Genomic DNA, 20,004 nt, shown 5'->3' on the forward strand with positions numbered 1-20,004 from the left:
AACAGTTTTCAAATATGTTCAGGGCTGCTATAAAGAGGACTGTGATCAGTTGTTCTCCATGTCCACTGTAGATAGGACAAGAAATAATGGGCTTAATCTGCAGCAAGGGAGATTTAGGTTAGCTATTAAGAAAAACTATCTAACTTTAAGGCTCATTAAACACAGGAATAGGCTTCCAAGAGAGGTTGTGGAATACCTGTCACTGGATATTTTTAAGAACAGGTTGGACAAACAACTGTCAGGGATGGTCTCTAGGTTTCCTTGGTCCTGCCTCAGCACAGGGGGCTGGACTTGATGGCTTCAAGGTCCTTTTCAGCCCTACATGTCTGATTCTATGATATTTCAGCAGGAAGTCCGATAACTGTTAAGATAAAGCATGTAAGTATCTGGCCAGAATTTTCAGTTACAATTGGCAGAATCATTTTTGAAGGGCACCTTCCTGAATCAAGTGCTTTTGCTTTTAAGATTAGCGTTCGTAGTCTAATCATGCTACACTTAACTTAATTCACTTTGCTATGAACTCATTAAATTCTTTTCTTTTAGTTAGAAACCCTACCCTGGCTTGGCAAAGGAACAGGAAACCTGTGCTGACTACTACAGAGTTCTGAATGCAGTTGCGTCATTTAACCAGACAGAGTGATGGGTATTGCAGCAAATTACAGCACATCTCATTACATTCCTACGCTGGATCACTTTTTGCTCAGCACTTAAAGAGCTCCTCACAGCTGGATCCACTAAACATATAGGAAGAGAAAAAGAGACTCTGATTCCAGGTTGGGCATTAGTGTCTTGGATAAATTGTTTTGTGTTATATCTTTAAAAATCCAATAACGTATATATATTTGATCATAAATCTCCAGGGATACTTTCATCCAATTTTAATTATTTAGAGCTGAGCCTTAAGTTAATGGGGTCAGTAAGAGGTTTTTCTCAAGTCCTCATTATCATCTGAGTCTTCTATGGTATGCTGAATAGAGAGGAAGAACTTCAGGATGTGGCCTTCACCCACTTAGTGTCAAATTTGTGAATACACACTTGCAAAACCTTCAAAATTTGCTTTGTAAAAGTCTCAAAATTTTCTTTGCAAGAATATTTATTCTATCAGTGCTCAACTGCCCAAATGTTCATGTGAAATGGTTGTAAATACAGTTCAATAACATTCACACTTTAATTAAAATAAATGCTTGTGGACAATTTTTTTCTCCCATTATTTGCTCAATAATACCTGTGACTTTCAAAAACATTCACCACCTTTGGGGTCAAAATTTCCTATATTTGCATTCTTCCTCAAGATGCATTTTTGGAAAATTTGAGCTAATCCCTTTATCCATTTTTGAGTTGTGGTGCAGCGGAAAAAATACACTTCTCACTTAACAAAAATTCTAACACTAGTCGATTTGAGCAGAGCTACAGCAAAAAACAGCTGACGTTTAAACTAACATTTGGCATAACTATAGACTTCTTTGAGGAATAGTGTATTTGATTGGTTGGGGGTGGAAATAGTTTTGATTACATAAAAATTAGGAACACTGAAACAATGCATTGAGCAAGTGCATGAGATTCATTCATTAGGCACTCATTTCATGACTTCAAATTTTAGGCCATGTCTACACCTACAAGCTTACAGTAGCACAGCTGTACCAATACAGCTGTGCTGCTGTAAAAGTGCTCATGTAGCTGTGTTATACCAAGGGCAGAGAACTTTCTCGTTGACATAATAAAAACAGCTCAACGAGTGGTGGTAGCTGTGTCTGCAGGAGAGAGTCTACCACAGACAGTGCTGTGCACACGAGCGCTTATGCTGGCAAAACTTATGTTGCTCAGGGGTGATTTTTTTCACACCCCTGAGTGACAAAAGTTTTGCCAGCATAAGTGCTAGTGTAGACGTAGTCTCAGTATGTGGCTGTTTGGTTTTATTATAGTAATATGGGCCCAATCCTGAAGTTCTTATTTGAGCAAAACTCAGAGTCACTGTAACTTTTGCTTACATAAAAATTTAACAGAGAAACTTAGTCTTAAGGAAGAGAATGCTGCAAAACATTGCAGGTTTATTATCTTCCCAGGTGATAAAGCTGTCAGCATTTTATAATACTTTACAAATATGGTTGCAGAATATTGCCAACAGTAGCTTTAACCCTTGATACTATCTACCTTAAACATTTTATTTTTTATGACTCTTCATTATTCTCCTGTTTGAGTTCTTATTGTGTGTAAGTATTATACAGTAAAGGTACCATGTACAACTCTCATAAGTTACAAAAAGTAATTTGAAAATAAAACCTTGCTACAGAAACATCCCTTCCCCAAAACAGGAAAACTAATGAAAAGGTTCCATAGTATTCTGAACAAAAAGCAAATATTGTTCTGTCAAGTGTTTGCATGCAAATGATTAAACATCAGAGTATTAAACTTTTCACACACAAAAGTGAATTGCTATTGAACAAAAGACTCTTAAGGAGAAGTAGAAACATTTTTCAGTTGCATGACAATGCAAGCAGGAATTAGTACTTTTTATAAATTTCTGATGTGTGCTTCCTGTTCCAGTTTGTTTAGTCACAAGTACTGAATTAGATTTCTGTTGGCTGATTGTATTTATTATAAACAGGTTTTGTGCTTTGTTTAAATACATCAGGCTGCTTAACCCTTGCATAGGCAGCTAAGGTAAAGGGGGTGGGAAGGGAAAGTTTACTCTCTGGCATCATTGTTTCTTTTGAGGTTTAAAAACAATTGTCAGAGAGATCACAGAAAGGTTAAAAGAGGGCTTGGCTGTTGCTTCTAAAACTAGTTTCTCTTTTGTTCCTTTTCTAAAAACTAGATGTAACTTCAGGTCAGAAAGGGTTGAAATGAGGCACTTATTTAACAAGCACAACCACTGTACTGATGAAACTGGATCAGAAAAGCTTGTGTGTTTCTCCTAGTGCAATATCTTCCTGTACTAATTCAAGCCATGCTATGCCTCAGGTGAGTACTATTGATTTGTTTTCCCTTTAAATCTACATCTCTATATTGAAAACCTACATTGTTTAATACCAGGGGGAAAGAAACCCATGATTTAACATTTTGTTCCTAAAGCACTTTGTGCAGAGATAAAGCAGGTGGCTCAGCAAATAGGTGGTTCAATTTTAGTGAGGGGATATATTCTCCCTCTCTGATACTCACATTGGAACTCCACCTTTTGAAAAAAATACAAACATGGGGTGTCAAACAATACTTAAACTGTTTCCAAGTGTCTCTCTCATGACAGCCTTTACATATCTTCAGGTTATCCTTGCCCCCGCGCCCGTCCCCCCCCCATTTTATTTTTTTTTTAAAAGCAAAGATATTTGCACTCCTAAAACAACAGGAATGCTGCGCTGGCCTTGAGCCAGCAAAGGCTCTGAACAGGATAAAATTTCAGTGCAGATTTACGGGAAGTTGCTGGTGTCGGGAGTAAAAATCTGGTTTGGTGAGTTTAAGGGCAGGGAGTATACAAGAGACAACCTTGCTACTGTGAGCAGGGAGAACAAGAGAGGGGGAAGAAAAAAAGAACACAGAGATGAGACACTTAACATTTTCCTCTCACAAGTCACAGTATGTGCTCCTGAGTCCTGAGATATCGCAGGCTTTACCAAGCCAGTAGGCAGAAAGTAGGCTCTGGTAAGGCAATATCTTAGCTTAACTTTCATGCTTTATGTCTAGTCAGGAATTTAGTCTAAAAGAGTGCCTTCTGATTAGCACTCCTGTTTAGTACTTTGGAATGTGCAGCTTAGGTCAGTGAGAATCAAGGGTTTTAGCTTAGCTGGTATTACTAATTACAAGGTTCTCTGCATGCATTTCAGTGTTCAGAAACTCTGAACTGGCGGAGAGTGAAAGGAGGGGGTTAAACAGCATTGTAGGGAGTTGCTCAACACTCTTCATTTAGCAGAACATTAGAAAAAGTAAGAAGATGCATTGCTGCCCAGAAACTTTTTCTTCTCTGTGAATGGTGCTTAAGTGTAGAGACTGTCTTCACAAACACAATACAGGTAGGTAAATTTTTGTGTTCACCTTGCTATCCCTGTGTCCTTATTGCAGGGTTTATTCTCTTGTGATTGTTTTAAGAACATGGTGGGACATAAGGTATTTTTGAAAAAGTGTTTTATGTAATCTCTGTAAAAAAAACAGGAACAAAACCACAAGTTGAACTAAGTTTTGATAAATCCTTTCAAGTGATTGAGCAATGGACTGGATTCTTTCTTTAAAAACCTGTAAGATTAGAGAGGAAGCAAGAAATATCAACTAAGAGAAGACTGAAAAGTGATTTTTGGTACATACACTATTTCAGAAGTTAAGTTTAAAAGATTATGTACATCTTCATATCAAACAAATTATAACATGCCAGTATCTTCTTATCTGATGTGTTAAATAGTGTTGAAGTAAATATGTTTGTGTTTGTTTTTAGTTAAAATCAGTCTGTGCAGAACATGTAGTGGTGACATAATTCTGATGGATGACAAATTACAAATTAACAGGGCAGCTAGCTGGGATCTCTGATTAGAGACATTAAAATGAAGAGAATAAGACTTTTCTAATAGCTATTTAAAAATAAAATACATTATGGTAGATCTCACATTTATATGCCTTTTGTTAGATTTATGTGTGGTTAGATGAGGATTGTTGGGGCATGTCTCTCTCTCGCTATGCATGTAAAAAGAAACAGTTTGTTTTACTAATTAAAATTATACAGTTCATTTCCCATTGGGGCTTTAAAATAAAGATTGGGGCTAAAGTCACAGAATTTTAAAAGTTGGATATAGCAAAACGAGGGATTAGATTTTGAAATCTGCCTTAAGTTCTACCTATGCCACCCAGCTGAGGTCACAGGGCAGAACTTGGCCCCAGGGGCTAGTTTGAATCTAATAGTGGTGTCTCTATGAGCCTTCCAGTTTTATGTAATAATAATTTGGACAATCTTGCAATATTTCTTTACAAGTCTTAATACTGAGTTCACATGATGGTCAGGGGGAAAAAAGAAAAAAGCATACATCAGGCTGTTGCAACAAATATATAGCAAGTTGTTGTACTTTAGGACTATTGCCAGAGAGATATGCAACATTATATACTAAACATCTCCAAGTACTGCAGGTGCCAGATCATAAAGGTGAAAGATCACTTGTGGTATTAAGCAGAGCCTGGTATAAAATTGGAAAACTGAAGACAATGTGCACTCTCGATAAAGGAAAATAAGATAACACCAGAAATATACAGCTATTCGGAGTTTATCTAACAGAGATTCATGTTTAAATTACTAACAAGGCTAAAAATCAAACTATACAGTCAAAATAACATTAGAGTCTGAAAAATAAATTAGGAGAAAACATTTTGCGTATATTCTCAGTTTCTCTCCTGCTCTTATATTCAGTCACTGGGCCAGGTTCTTCTTTCACTCATGTTTTACCCCAAAGAAGTAACTTCATTGACTTCAATGTAGCTATTCCTGATTTACAATCTGTCTGAGATGAGAATTGGGCCCTCTCTTTTCCACATATATCTTGGGATTTCAGACACACACAACAAGGCAGGCTAGCTTTGGCATTTAAGTATGACTCCTAATAATATCTGTACCTTAATGTTCCAGTCCAGTCTGAAAAATCAGTGTTGGATTAAAAAAATTAAAGGAATGTACTGTACATCAGCAAAGTATAAAATAATGCCAAACACTTTTGGATAAGAGTACTTATTTTAAGCAACTAAAATGGCAAATGTTTATGGAAATATTGTTTCAAGAAAATTTTTAACTAAGAGCCTGAGCCTGCCAGGAGGTCCATGCATGGAGCCCCATTGATTACTGTAGGACTTTTCATAGGTGCAGGAGTCCACCTGCATGGAGATTACTGCAGGATCATGGTTTCAGTCTGTGGCCCATGGCCATCCATATCTCTAATGGTTGGTGTTATAATTTGCTGTTCTACACATTGTACAGAAAGTTGAATTATGCTGATTAAGTTATCACTGTCATATGATAGAAGCCTGTCTGTGAAAGCTGTATAAGTGTCTGATATCAGGGAAATTCATATGACTGTGCTCATGAGGATTTTTTAAATGTCTGCTGTACTTTCTCTAATTAACTAAAAGCAGGTGCTCAGCTCTAGTTTGAGCTGGTTGTCAATGTAAATATCTAATAACAAAAGTTAGATGGCACACTATTTAGAGTTAAACACTATTAAAGCTATTCTGAACATACATATGCATGCTCATATTGGTTTAGAATAATGAGTTGTATATGTATTTTCCTGGACTTTGGCAATTGTTATATTACACTCATCTGAATGTATAATTTCATCTCTCACTTTTATAAAATTCAAACTCTTTTCTCTGAGCGTGCATGACTGAGTTCTCAAATTAAGAATGATCCAAATGACTAAGAAGTATACTAAAAGTGTCTGCATTACTACCGACAAACAATAGTAGAGACTTCAGGGCCAAATCCTTTCCCTACTGAACACAGTGGGAGTATTGCAATTGATTTCTATGGGACCAAGGAAAAGGATTTGGCCCTTAGAGAGGAAATACATCTGCCAGGGCTTTACTAGTTAACTTTCAGGATATTTACATCTCAATATTGGAGATGAGTATAAAGCAAAAGCCTAATCGGAGCACCCCTCGACCTAAATTATACTCAGGTCATGGAGAACTGTGTTTCCCATCTATCATTTTTCAACTTTCATGTTTCTAAAACTGACCAGTGCATGCTATACACTTGTAGTAAGGACACTGCTCATTATCTTTCCCAGTAAGGGGCCTAAAAGAATATTTCTTTTCTGTTGTTATTTTTTTTAATAACATGGTTCTGGGTACACCTAGCTCCTGCCAAGATCAGGCACATCTTCTCAGTATCCTTGTCAAGACAATGTAGGCTTTGTATAGTTAAGACTTGCAAGAGATTGGTGACACAGTAAACTCAACAGAGCACAACTTATTAACTGCAAAGTCGACAGCCTCATGTTTGGGGGATTTTTTGTTTGTTTTCTTTTACATTTTATCCGCTGAAAATCATGGAGGAACTCTCTCTCAGCAGAGAGGACTTTTTTTTAGAATATACTTTTCACAAGATAATATTCAGACTCTATTTTTTATTTTTTACCTAGTTAACTTGCAGAAGATTTGAGAGGGGATACAGGCAAAGGTGGGATATTTTGGAGAATGAAGGGGTGAGACAAACTACAGATGCATCAGACTTATTTCAAATAGAATATTAAAGAGCCTTTCAGATAGTAACAATTTTCAGTCACTAACTAGGGTTGTCAACTTTCTAATCACACAAAACTGAACACCTCAGCCCTGCCCAACCCCTTCCCAAGGTCCCGCCACACCCTGCCCCTTCTCTGAGGCTCTGCCCTTGCTTGTCCCATCCCCCCTCTCTCTGTCACTTGCTCTCCCCCACCCTCACTCACTTTCGCCGGGCTGGGGCATGGGGTTGGGGTGTGGGAGAGGGGTGACGGCTCTGGCTGGAGGTGTGGGCTGTGGGGTGAGGCTGGGGATGAGGGGTTTGGGGTGCAGGAGAGGGCTCTGAGTGGGGCAAGGGGTTGGAGTGCAGGGCGTATGGGTTCTGGGCTGGAGGTGCGGGCTCCAAGTGGGGATAGAAATGAGGGGTTCAGGGTATGGGAGAGGGCTCTGGGCTGGGGCAGGGGATTGGGGTGGGGGGGATGAGGGCTCCAGCTGAGAGTGTGGGCTCGGGTGGAGCTGGGTATGAGGGGTTTGGGATGCAAGGGAGAGCTCTGGGCTGGGACAGGGCTACAGGGTCACGATGGCGCTTACCGCAGCTCCCAGGAAGTGGCTGCCAGGTCCCTGCAGCCCCTAGGTGCATGGGCAGCCAGTGAGGGTCTTCATGGTGCCCTCGTGCCTGCAGGCACTGCCCCTGCAGCCCCCTTTGGTGACGGTTTCTGATCATTGGGAGCCGCTTAGCCAGCACTCGGCAGCCACTTCTGGAAGCGCTGCGGAGCCAGGGCTGAGCTGTGGACTGGACTTTTAATGGTCCAGTTGGAAGTGCCTACTTGAGCCGCCAGGGTCTCTTTTTGCCCAGGCGTTCTAGTTGAAAACTGGACACCTGGCAACCCTATCACTAACACACTGGGCTGGATTTAACTGACAACCCAGAAGCAGAAAGCTCTGTATCCTATTTACTAAGCCCTGGAGTCATCTAGTCCCTCAACTGGATTTACTTTGTTGAAGCACCATCCCAATTGTAATGCATCTTACAGAATGAATGAGAAGAACTCCATGTACAGACCATAGAGCTAAAAAAGTTAAGGATCAAGTTTAGCTCTTTCCCACTTTATGCAAACAATAGGGGCCTGATCACCCTCTCGTTTACACTGGTGTAAATTAGTAACTCCACTGAAGTCAGTCTACTGTACTGATGCAAAACCTGCATAAATGAGAAGGAGTATAAGCACTAAGTAGGAAGTAGAATGAGTTGCTTCATCTAAGGGCTGGTCTACACTACGAGGTAAAATCGATTTTAGATACACAATTTCAGCTAAGTGAATAACGTAGCTGAAGTCGAATATCTAAAATCGATTTACTCACCCGTCCTCACCGTGCGGGAACGATGTCCGCGGCTCGCCATGTCGATTCTGGAACTCCGTTGGGGTTGGTGGAGTTCCGGAATCGATATAAGCGCGCTCAGGGATCGATATATCCTGTCTAGATTAGACGTGATATATCGATCCCCGAGCAATCGATTTTAACGCGCCGATATGGCGCGTAGTCTAGACGTGGCCTAAGACAGGTTTAGGTTTCTCGGTGTGTAAACAGTAAAGCCAACTTGGATAAGTCACTGTATCAATAAAATATCTAGTTGCCAGGGATGATCACAAAGCACTTTATAGAAATGTACTGAGATACACACAGGGATAATAAAAATATAGCTACCTTTGGAGTGTAAAATATCACCCATTTTACACCATCAATTACTTTTTTTTTAAGAGGGTAAATGAAACCCTCAGCAGCTCAGACTAGGCCCAGATGCCAGGGTTAATACATCCACTCTTGTTAAAAGTGCCAAAGCAGCTTTAATGACCACAAGATTTTCCCCCAACTAGCATTTTCTGAAACCTTGAAAAATCCATTTCCATCTAGACCTGCAGTTAACCTTTATACATGCATGGACAAGTATGTTTAAAGACCGCAGAGTAGACCAACAATCCTGTGATAACTTATTCGCACTGTGTGAAACACTGAATTTTCAATTCAGAGAGGATTAGACATATTTTGTTGTTTGTGTCCTGTGAGTATCACTGTGAATTCCAGAGTCAAAGCAAAACTCCAGCAAAACCATGGGATTTAAGAGCTTTATTAGAGGTGAATCTGTACTGTGTAGAGTACAGTATATAGTACAGAATTGCTGGCCGCTATTGTCCCTTTGTTTGCTCCCCCATCTTTCTGTATGTATCCAGTGCCGTAACAAGGGCAAGGCTAGTGAGGCACTTGCTTCGGGGGCGGAAAGTGAGGGGCACAGAAAGTCTCTCCTTCAGCGGCAATTCAGCAGGAAGTCCTTCCCTCTGAGAGGGACTGAGGGACCCGTTGCCAAATTGCTGCCGGTTGTCAGCAAGGGAGAGGGGCAGCACATCCGGCTCTTCGGTGGAAATTTGGCAGCAGGTCCTTCCCTTTGAAAGGAACCCACCGCCAAAGAGCTGGATGTGCCACCCCTGTCCCTTGCCTCGGGCACAAAAATCCCTAGTTACGGCTCTGTATGTATCCACCTGTTGCCTCTTTTCTTATACTTAGTTTGTAAGCTCCTTGGGACAGGGACCCTCTTTTTATTCTGTGTTGGAACAGTTCCTAGTACATTAGGGTCCTGGTCCATGACTGGTGGTCCCAGGCACTACCTCAACACAAGTAATAATGGGCTGGGGCTTTAATAAATAAGATGAGCTAAAGAGCCATTTTTATTTTGATTAGAGATGGTTCAGATCTGGGTCCTATTTTATACAAAATGCCAAGATTTGGATGGAAGAGGGAAGTCTGATAAAAGGTTCTGATTTTTGGCCTGTCCCCAGTCTGTGGGCCTGGGCTTCAGGCCTCCGTATGCAATATGTACACATAAAGAATCTGAAAACAGGAACCAATTTTTTTGTTCCTTCCAAATACTCTAAACCATCCCTCCACTTTTAGTGCATATTTCCCTCCCATGTCTTGTCCGTTTACCATGTTGTACTTGCATGTGTAATGAGACAAACTACTTATGATGATGATACGGTTCCCTATTTCCAGATCAAAGTATGATCTTTTGCAAAGGGATAGCTCAGTGGTTTGAGCATTGGTCTGCTAAACCCAGGGTTGTGAGTTCAATCCTTAAGGAGGCCACTTACGGATCTGGGGCAAAAATTGGTCCTGCTAGTGAAAGCAGGGGGCTGGACTTGATGACCTTTTGAGGTCCCTTCCAGTTCTAGGAGATTGGTATATCTCCAATTATTACCTATAAACAAACCTGGAAGCTAATTCTACCAGCACTTCATTTTTAAACCTGTCCTGGGTTATGCACTAAAGATACACAAAGAACATTAATTTAACAACATTTATTTAGAACTGATTAATAATTTATATAGAATTAACAATTGTCTAGAAAGTAAGAGTCAGTGCACGATTCTTGTATTTTCAATCTTGGTATTTTTGAAGTTTTTCCCAAACTCCAACCACAGCTGAAAGGATTCCCTCTGAAGTCACACACTAACTTTTCTGTATGTTATATATACACAATAGGTTTTAAATCAGTAGCTGAATAAAAAAGAAGAGAGGAATGAATGGGCCAGTAGTTGTAGCACAAGCTTTAGACCTGGGAAATCTGGGCTTAAGTCCCTTCTCCACCACAGACTTCCACTGTGATCTTAGGCAAATCACTTAGGGTATGTCTACACTGGAATTTAAAGATCCGCAACTCACTCAGGCTAAGGGGCTTGGGCTAAGGGGCTGTTAAATTGCAATGTAGACATTTCAGCTTGGGCTGGAGCCTGGGCTGTAAGATCCTGCCAGATGGGAGGGTCCCAGAGCTTGGGCTGCAGCCTGAGCCAGAACGTCTACACTGCAATTAAACAGTCCCACAGCCCAAGCCCCATGAGCATGTGTCAGGTGGCATGGGCCAGCCGTGGATGTCCACTTGAAGTGTACACATACCCGTATTGTCTCTGTGCATCAGTTCCCCATTTGTAAAATGGGGATCATAGAACTTCCATACTTCACAAGGGTGTTGTGAGGATAAATATATTAAAGATTGTGAGGTACGCAGAAATTATGGTAATGAGGGCCATATAAGCATAAAAAGCTCCACATAAACATTTATACCACAGGTGGTGACGATATCCACGTGACAAACTGCATTTATCTTGTACCTTTCTGTGGCTTTTCAGCACTCTATGCCCCCTCATCTCTCTCTGCCAAGACTACTACTAACAGTCCAAATGTTTGAGCAGCTTTCAGACACCTTTAAGAATGTTAATATTTAAAGATGGTTTCCTTGTTTCCCCAGAACATGGGATCCCTCCTTCCCCCCAAAATTACACTGCCGTGAGATTTAAGATGGGCAATGTTAATTCCTAAACCAGCGACAGGTTAAAGGTCCAATGTCTCCTGCACTGTGACGTGACAAAAGCGTGTTTTATACTAGCGGTTCTCAAAGTGCAGTGACACCAAGGCTGAGACTCCAGACGTAGTTGCATCGGTCAGGATTAGGGCCTTAAACACTATATGTGGGATTTGCAAAAGCACCTGAGGGAGTTAGGCAGCCAGCTCCCATTGCAAGTCAGTGAGAGTTGGGTGCTGAACTTCTTTAGATGGTTTTAGAAATTTTGCCCTGTGTCAAACGATCATTTTAGACTATGAGTTCTGCATGGGCACAGGGGTCCATGCACATGGACCCAGTGGTAGGTTTGGAAATTTGGACCCTAATCTAGAGAGGTGCTGAGCACCTGCAGAGATCTTGTAAATCCTAATAAAGTTGATAGGAATTGCAGAGACTCAGCAAGGACGCAGCATGCTTCAAGATCAGACTCTCACACTATCCCTCATATTGTATATCACTTACACACACACGCACACACACACTATGACGGCTTTGTTAAACATAGGAAATAGAGAGCAGAAATCCACTCTGTTCCATTGAGGGTTTTTCTGCCCCTCCCGATAGACAATTATTCATAAATTAAGTAGACGTACCATTTACCTGAAATGAACCTGTGTTTTCATGTTAGATGGTAATGAATGGGATATTGGAAATATGATCTCTATTCATTTATTGTCCTACGTGCTATAAATATGGTACAGATTGATTTGGACCTTAATTTTTTTATACATAAACAGCCTTACGGTATTGAGTGTTTTGGCGGCGAAGTGATTAAATCAGAATCAGCAATGTTCAAATTGCTCCTACAGTGTAGGATTTGCATATTTGCTTGACATGAACGAGCCAACTTAACAGAAGCGGGGAAATGTGAGTCTAAACTTGTTTAATTCTGAATAGCGAGGGAAAGGGCTTTTAAAATATTCTTTTACAGACAGGTTAAGAGTACTGAATAGGAGTTGGGCCTCAATCATTAGCAGTTAGAGATTATGTGATTGCAGACTCAGATGTATGTGTGTTGTTTAATACTTTCTCTCTGCTTTGCCGAATGGATATCGCAACTGGCATTTTGTTTATAATCAGACCCCATGATGAGGTACAAAGTTTCAGAATGGATGTTTTGTTCCTGAAAAAAAGTCTGTCCCACTTGAAGTCAGTGGCAAAACTCTCAATGATTTAAATGGTGCAGGTTCAAACCCTTCGTATGCTAAACATACTCGACAAAATCATCAGCTATGTAAATGAGCATAGCTCCATTCTTGTTTGTGTTTTGTTATAGTAGATCCCCATTGTTCTAGGCACTGTGTGCACAATGAAATGAGTCCCTGCCCCAACTAACTTGAAGTCAAGAGTCAGAAACAAGTCACTTAGGTAATCATTCAAACACTATTCATACCAAATAGTTGAAGATAGAGTCCAAGCTATTACTTCACAAATAAGATGAAATGCCATATATACCCCTCAACTGTTCATTTAACAATTCTGAATAGTGAACACTTTCCTAAACACTATCGTGTGGATAGTTCACAAGCAGAAAAATGGGCAAAGTGCCCATGTAAATTATTCCCTAGGAACAGTTTACCCAGCTCTAATAGGGGAACAATTATTAAATTCTTCTCATGGTAAAGCACTGAGTTGGTGACCTTGATAGAAAGACACAGAGTGATTTTTGTGAACTGTGGTATCAGAGGGCCTTTATAACAAATTATCATAATTTTTCCAAGTTTTGAGGCTTGATCCTGCATTCCAGGCATACCCAAATTCCCATTCACTTATGAATGGAAGTTCACAAAGAACATGGGATAGCTCCCTTCGTATCTGAGCCATTGTGTAAATAGAGGGGTTAGCCCTGATTTCAGCCAACAGCAGATCACAGCAACCACCATAGCTGCGCTAGCACAACTCTCTAATGTAGACAAGGAAAACCACAATCTACACTGGTTTGAAACTTACACACCATGCTGATTACTGGCCTCCGATGGCTGAAATCAGGGCTAAACCCCAGTGTACATGTACTCTGCAAGTCATCTTATTTTTTTTACAGTTAGGCGATCTCAATACCTTTTATATTATTTCTCTTTTTGGAATTTTTTTTTATTTTTAGTATTCTAACAACGTTGTTGTTTAGTTTATTTCTTAATGCCAATAAGTTTCCTGCACTTATAGTCAATTTTTATGAAAAATTGTGGGAATACTTAGAGCTGTAAATTAGTGCCCTTTGTAGTTTTTTTAACAGAAGGAGTTAAATGAAACTACTTCTAATCTCTTTATCCTTGTCACACCACTCTGCTATGCAGTAATACACCAAAGAATTTCCAGAAAGCAAAGGTTGGCGACTTAAAGTAGCACCCTCCCTGGCTAAAAAAAAAAATATTCATAGTATAAATTCATGTTCTTTTCTATTTGGTGCTGAAAGTTTGTTATGCTTGTGGGTAAAGAAACCTTAAATGCAAAGGAGCTTGAGGCAGGAGAAAGACTGGAGCAGAAAAATGGAACTCTTTCTCATTTTTTATTAAAAGTGAATCCAAACAAACGGTTCCCCTCTGAAAGTTAGATCAGGTTTTGAAATGCTGAAAATAAGACATTTTATAGGGAGATATCAATGGCACATTGCTAATCCCTGATAGAGAGGTAAGCTGCAAAACAAATAGCAGTATGTCCTTGAGTGCACTAGAGTTATGTGCTAGACAGGTTTTCATTTTTTACCGTATTGCATAATATCAGCATACTCATAAGGACACGTAGCATCTGAACGGCCCTTTCATTACTGGACAAGATCCTGCTCCTATTCAAAGCCAGGGCAGTACTCTCATGGACTTCAACAGGACCTGGCTCTTTTTCCATATTGGATTCTACCATAGCCTGCTAAAAGCTGGACAGCAATTTTCTAGAATGTCATCCGTCTTCCACTCTGAGTCCAATCCTTCCCTGCTTGCCCCAGCCTCCTCCCTCCCCACGCCCACTCACCCATCCACACACACCACTACTGAAATCACATAGCAACTGATGGTATTTGCAACCTGCCTGCCCCCCTCTTTTTTACTTAAATAGGGGCCCATTTATTACTTAACTTTGAGATATTCAAGGCAAAATGCATATTGATTTTCTTGGCACACAGGAGTTACCAATCTTACCGAAGTTGCATGTGTAGGTGGTATTCTGCTTAAAAACAAACATACAAAAATGTAAAATGTGGGTGGAGGTGAAACTGCGGCTGCTACTATTCAATGCATTTGTATCACCATAAATCTCTCTCTTCTGTTATGCAACAAGCTAGAAATCTACAGATTACTTGAATCATCCTTTTGTCAACGGACCAAAAACTGTGTGGATTAATGCTTGTGTCATATTAGCAAGATCCTTATATACCAAATTTATATTTCATACCTAGAGCCAGCACCAGCCCACACTGACCTGATGAAATGTACCAACAGAGAAAGATATGTTTTTCCTAACACTACATAAAATCAGTATCTCTCAGCTTTCCTCCTTCTGCTCCACCTCCCTGATGATCCTATTTAAATCCAGAGCAATGTCACTGAATATAGTACAACACTCTCTTTCAACAAAGTTTCCCTGGGTAACTCTGGCAAATGAAATGTCATAGTAAAAGTGTACCTGCATAAATTATTCAAAAGAATTAGTTTTTCTAAACATACTTTTTTACTAGCAACTTGGGTTTCCATGGGACCATAATTTATTTCAGAGCCAGCGGTATCATATATTGGCAGAATTGGCAGACTCCTAAAATTGCAAAATATTAGAAGCAGCAAAATATTTATGGACAGCTTTTTAAATGACGTCCATACCCAACACTTCCCATTTTAGGCATCAAAATAAGTGGCCAGATTTTAAAAAAACTCAGCAATTCCAAATGTTCTCATCCTCTCTAAAGCAGTAGTACACTAGCACATATATAACAAGCCCAGACTGCCCAAAAATGCTAGCTATAGAACTCACACCATGATTCTAGAACTTAACTAGGGTCCTGTTTCCATGGGGAGCAGTATGGCTGAATGAAGTAGAATAGAAATTTGTTACAATATTCCCACATATCTGATCATTCTCCTCTAAATTTCCACAGGTCATGGATAGGATCAGTGAGCCTTGTCCACTAAAGTTTTATTTTGGGTGGTGGGAGAAGGGTTTAGTTATCTATTTTTGTTCTCTTGTCTCTGTTTATTCCTTACTGGCACTGGAAATGCATTTCAGTACACTATTGCTCCTTCAAGGGCACCAGTGTCAGATATACATGCTTAATGTATCCTGATTCAAAGAAGAGTGTGACTCGTCAGTTCAGGAATTATTACCTAGACAGCAGAAGTAAATCTTTCTAAACTGGGGCTTTGGCAGAACAGGACGAAAACCTTGGGAATTTTGGGATCTCTGCTCCACAAGTCATCTGGAGCTCTGAAGGAGCAAGGCAGAGTAATAAGTGACAGCAGAGGACAATGCTGAGTGTTGCGGGTTGCCTGCTGAGCTGGACTGCCTCACTTGGGAACTGGCTCATGAATTTATGAGTGGGAGTGAGACACTGGTGTGTTGGGAGACCATAAAGTTCTATGTTTGTTATAGTTCTTTGGCAGGTGGGAATGCTAAGTGGGTACAATACACTGGTAGAATTACATTCCATTTAGCTGTTACCTACTCTGGTCAGGGCAGCTCTTGAAGCAATCCACTCCCAAAGGAACCAAAAGGTTAGTTTGGTTCTGAGTCACACACACACCTAAAATAAACTGGGGTGTTTTTTTTAACAACAGGGACCTAACTGGAAGTAAAAACATAATGTGGTTAAAAATCACAGACTCCATAGCTGGTAAATATAATATAAATGAGGCTTTATGTTATTTTTCCATCTGTTCACAATAGACAAATATTATGTAAACCAGCGGTTCTCAAACTTTTATGTTGGCAACCTCTTTCACATAGCAAGTCTCTAAGTGTGACCCCCCCCCCTTATAAATTAAAAACACATTTTTATATATTTCACACCGTTATAAATGCTGGAGGCAAAGTGGAGTTTGAGGTGGAAACTGATAACTCACGACCCCCCATGTAATAAACTTGTGACCCTCTGATGGGTCCTTATCACCAGTTTGAGAACCCCTGATGTAAACCAAACGATGGCCTGATATTTCAGGTATTATATGAGATCATGTACTGAAATGCCTGCTGATTTGTGATGGTTAAATATTCTTTGCTTCAAATGTTACTGGAAAGTGAGAATGCTAAGAAAGGGTAGGAAATACACTGTCCTACCATTTTGATTGGGGCTCCTAGATTCTATGGTAATACATAATAATAATAGTTTTGATATTAAAGATCAAACACCTTTAATCAGAGTTGCTGAAATATTCAAAACGAAGATCTCAGTATGCAAAATGAGTTATTCCCTTCTTAGATGAAAGTGTTAAACTTTGTAAAGCTTGTCAAAGGTTCATCTAAGGAAGGTATTTTTTCCTAAGAAGTATACCAGTTGATTTACTGTCTTCGTGTTAATTCTCAAATGATAAAGATGCCAGATTAATGTCATCATCTATCAACTTCACAGAAACCTGCTAACTGTAACAAATTTTAAAATTAATATCAACAACTTTATCTCCTTCTTATATGTAGTTTAACTAACGTGGAAACATCTAATCCTCTTAGTTTTTGTACTTTCACAAACAGGGATTTGTTTGATTAAAAACTTTTAATTAGTCCAATCACATGGAGTAAGTATTTAACAACCCCAAGGCAAACCTATTACAGACATCAGAGGTGCCTCTCACATCCAGTTTCTAGAGCTTAATTCTAGGACTCTTTAAGCATAGGCTAAAGAACTTGCATAGCAGGGAAGGTGAATGCTAACCCAGTTTTTCTGGATAAGTGGGTAACATTCCTCAGAGGTAGCTCCCTCACCTCCAGAGATTATATTGGCATCTTTTGCTTGCCTCCATTATGTGCTCTCTAACTAAGGTAATATCTCACTTTGTGTATTAAAAAACACAACTAAAGAAAGTAATAATCTTCTCACAGATTTGGTGGGATTGTAAAAGAGCTGAGTGAGGTTACTGAGGCAGCAGATCACATTAAAACACTGGGGTGCTGAACCTACTGAACTTTTGAGCACAGTAGCGTAAACTCAAAATCAAGACTCCACAGTGAGTTTAGGGTCACCCCTACAGAAAAGAAGGCGAGGCTGGAAAAGGAATGCTAATCAGCAAATGGCCATGGATTTTGTAGTGAGTGAAACCAGATAAGAAAGGAATAGTTGATATAAAAGGAAAAAATAGTTACAGTGAAAAAGGCAGTGCGAATGTTTGCATAATGGGCTAAATGTGTACATTTATTTGTGTCCCAATTAAATTCTAGAGATGTCAGTCAAATCGACAGACTGATTCACTTTTGATTTAATAAAATCCTTTTATAGGATTTTCACTTTCTTTGGAAATCAAAGATGTGAAAGTGGGGTACAGTTCAAATGCAAGTAAATTAGAAAGTCTGCAAACCTGAATCTGTAGAAATCATACACACAGTGAATACAGATTTGTGTCTAGTACAGTGCAAAGAGCATCATTAGCAATCAGTAATAATAATGGTGATAAGGTATGATTTCAGCACATGGACTTCAGCCCTCACCCTACGGATCCATCTCCCAAAAATGTAAAGGGCCTGATTCTCAAAGGTCAAAAACAAGCTGTAAAGCTGCCATGACAGAGGAGTTCTGGGCTGACATACAGAGGATCTGCATGTATGGGAGATGGGGCCAGCCAGTGGCAGTACAATAACAAATATAGCTGAGCAGCCAGTGCTGCAGGGGTGATAAATAGCACTGGTATTCCCATGGATTTCTGATAGAAGTGGCAGCCATGCCCCTTGAATATTCCTCTCTGTTACTAACCCAGCCATCAGCAAGGGTGGATGCAATAGAACAGGAAGTAGGCAAAGGCCATAGCCTGCAGTGTTCCCTCTAATATTTTACATCCATGTGCGGAATGAATTTTATTATGTGCACCAGTATAGAGGTGATGTGTGGTGGGGGTGGGGCCGAAGGGTTTGGGGGTGTGCTCAGAGCTAGAGCAGAGGGTTGCGGTGTGGGGGGTGAGGGCTCTGGCTGGGGGTGGAAAGTGTATCAGAGGCAGAGGTGCCATGGAGAAATCTGTCTGCAACCCCACTCTGCCATGGCATCAGAACCAAGCCAGGGCACCCCACACATTGGCAGGGCCAGATGATGCATTTCTCAGACAATCTCTATTAGCAGAAATTTTAGGGAGCCCTGGCCAGAATTTAAAACTGCCCCTTCCTCAGGCAAAATCCCAAAGGGAGGGTGGCAATGGTATCAGTTTGTGTCCTTTCCCAGAGTGAATCCTCCTCTGCATAGACAATGAGCAATTGGAAACCTCTGTGGCTACAGGAGTGAATCTGCCTGTTTTTGTGTAAGTATATGACTTCTTAGTACCACACATTTCTTCTCGACGGGAATTGCCATTAAAAATGTAATCTGACAAATTAGAAGAACTCCACTTTCTGGCTGGCTTTCCTAGTTGAGTTGAAAGTGAACAGGAGTAAAATGAAAATCAGGCAGAATAACTTGACAGGAGAAAGAGAAATTATGATAGGGAGCATAACTGAAAAGCTAAATAATGCATCTAAATAATTCCTTCAATGGCACATGGTTCAGACATTGTAAGTCATGAAGAAAAATGGACTAGAAACTTGCCTCTATAAAGAAGCAAGAAGAGAACAATTATGGGAATTTCATAATGAGGTTGTCTATTAAATCAGTGAATACAAAGTCAATGTAATAGGTATCACAGGGAAGACTAGGTTGAACAAATAGTGACAGGGAAGATGCATGATAATAGGACTGATACCAAAAGCAATCTCAGACCAGAGAGCAAAGCTTTAAAGACACAATAGAGGTAATTCAGCATCCATTGAGTAGATGATGTATGGACTAGACTTGGATCAAGACAAACACATTTGGTAGAGAAATGTTCACTCAAATTTTAAAAAGAAATTTGTTTCATTCAAGTGACTGCGCTTCTTCTATTTGCCTTCTGTGAATAATCATGCAACATCGTTTTGCTTACTCTAGCTCCCCTGGAGAGCAAATGTTAGGCCTTCACACTTAAATAATTGCATCAGAAGCACTATATTCTGTGTGGGATGAGACACTGCTTGATCCAGGTTCCCTAGAATTCTTTGCGAGGGTCCAGAGAGAAAGGCAGTCAAACAAGCCAAAAAAAGATCTAAACTTTCATCTTCACAATTAGATCATGCACACGCACTCAACTACTTTGTGTGAATGTGACTAAATAAAGTTACATTTATATTCTAAACCCAACCAGCACTGGCAACTTTAACATAAAGATTGGAGGTTTTCCTAAAACATATTCTCTAGGAATCGTTTTGGGGCTATTCTATAGTTTGTGTTATGCAGGAGG

At 40.0% G+C, this 20,004-nt stretch overlaps 1 protein-coding gene across 5 annotated transcripts in view; it reads left to right on the forward strand.

Moving 5' to 3' along the window:
* The first annotated feature begins 2,843 nt into the window (after nt 1-2,843).
* The window catches only part of RBM47 (RNA binding motif protein 47), a 113,896-nt gene continuing 96,735 nt past the window's right edge, over nt 2,844-20,004 (forward strand). For 2 of the 5 annotated variants that reach the window (XM_032781913.2, XM_032781915.2), the window contains exon 1: nt 2,844-2,961. In XM_032781913.2, the coding sequence (XP_032637804.1) occupies nt 2,948-2,961 (14 nt within the window). In that variant the 5' untranslated portion in view covers nt 2,844-2,947. Of the gene's footprint in view, nt 2,962-3,430; nt 4,005-20,004 lie in introns of those variants that run through there. The other 3 variants (XM_032781920.2, XM_032781916.2, XM_075066505.1) reach the window with 2 other exon arrangements.

This window comes from Chelonoidis abingdonii, chromosome 5, assembly GCF_003597395.2.
Source record: "Chelonoidis abingdonii isolate Lonesome George chromosome 5, CheloAbing_2.0, whole genome shotgun sequence".
Classification (NCBI taxonomy): Eukaryota; Metazoa; Chordata; order Testudines; family Testudinidae; genus Chelonoidis; species Chelonoidis abingdonii.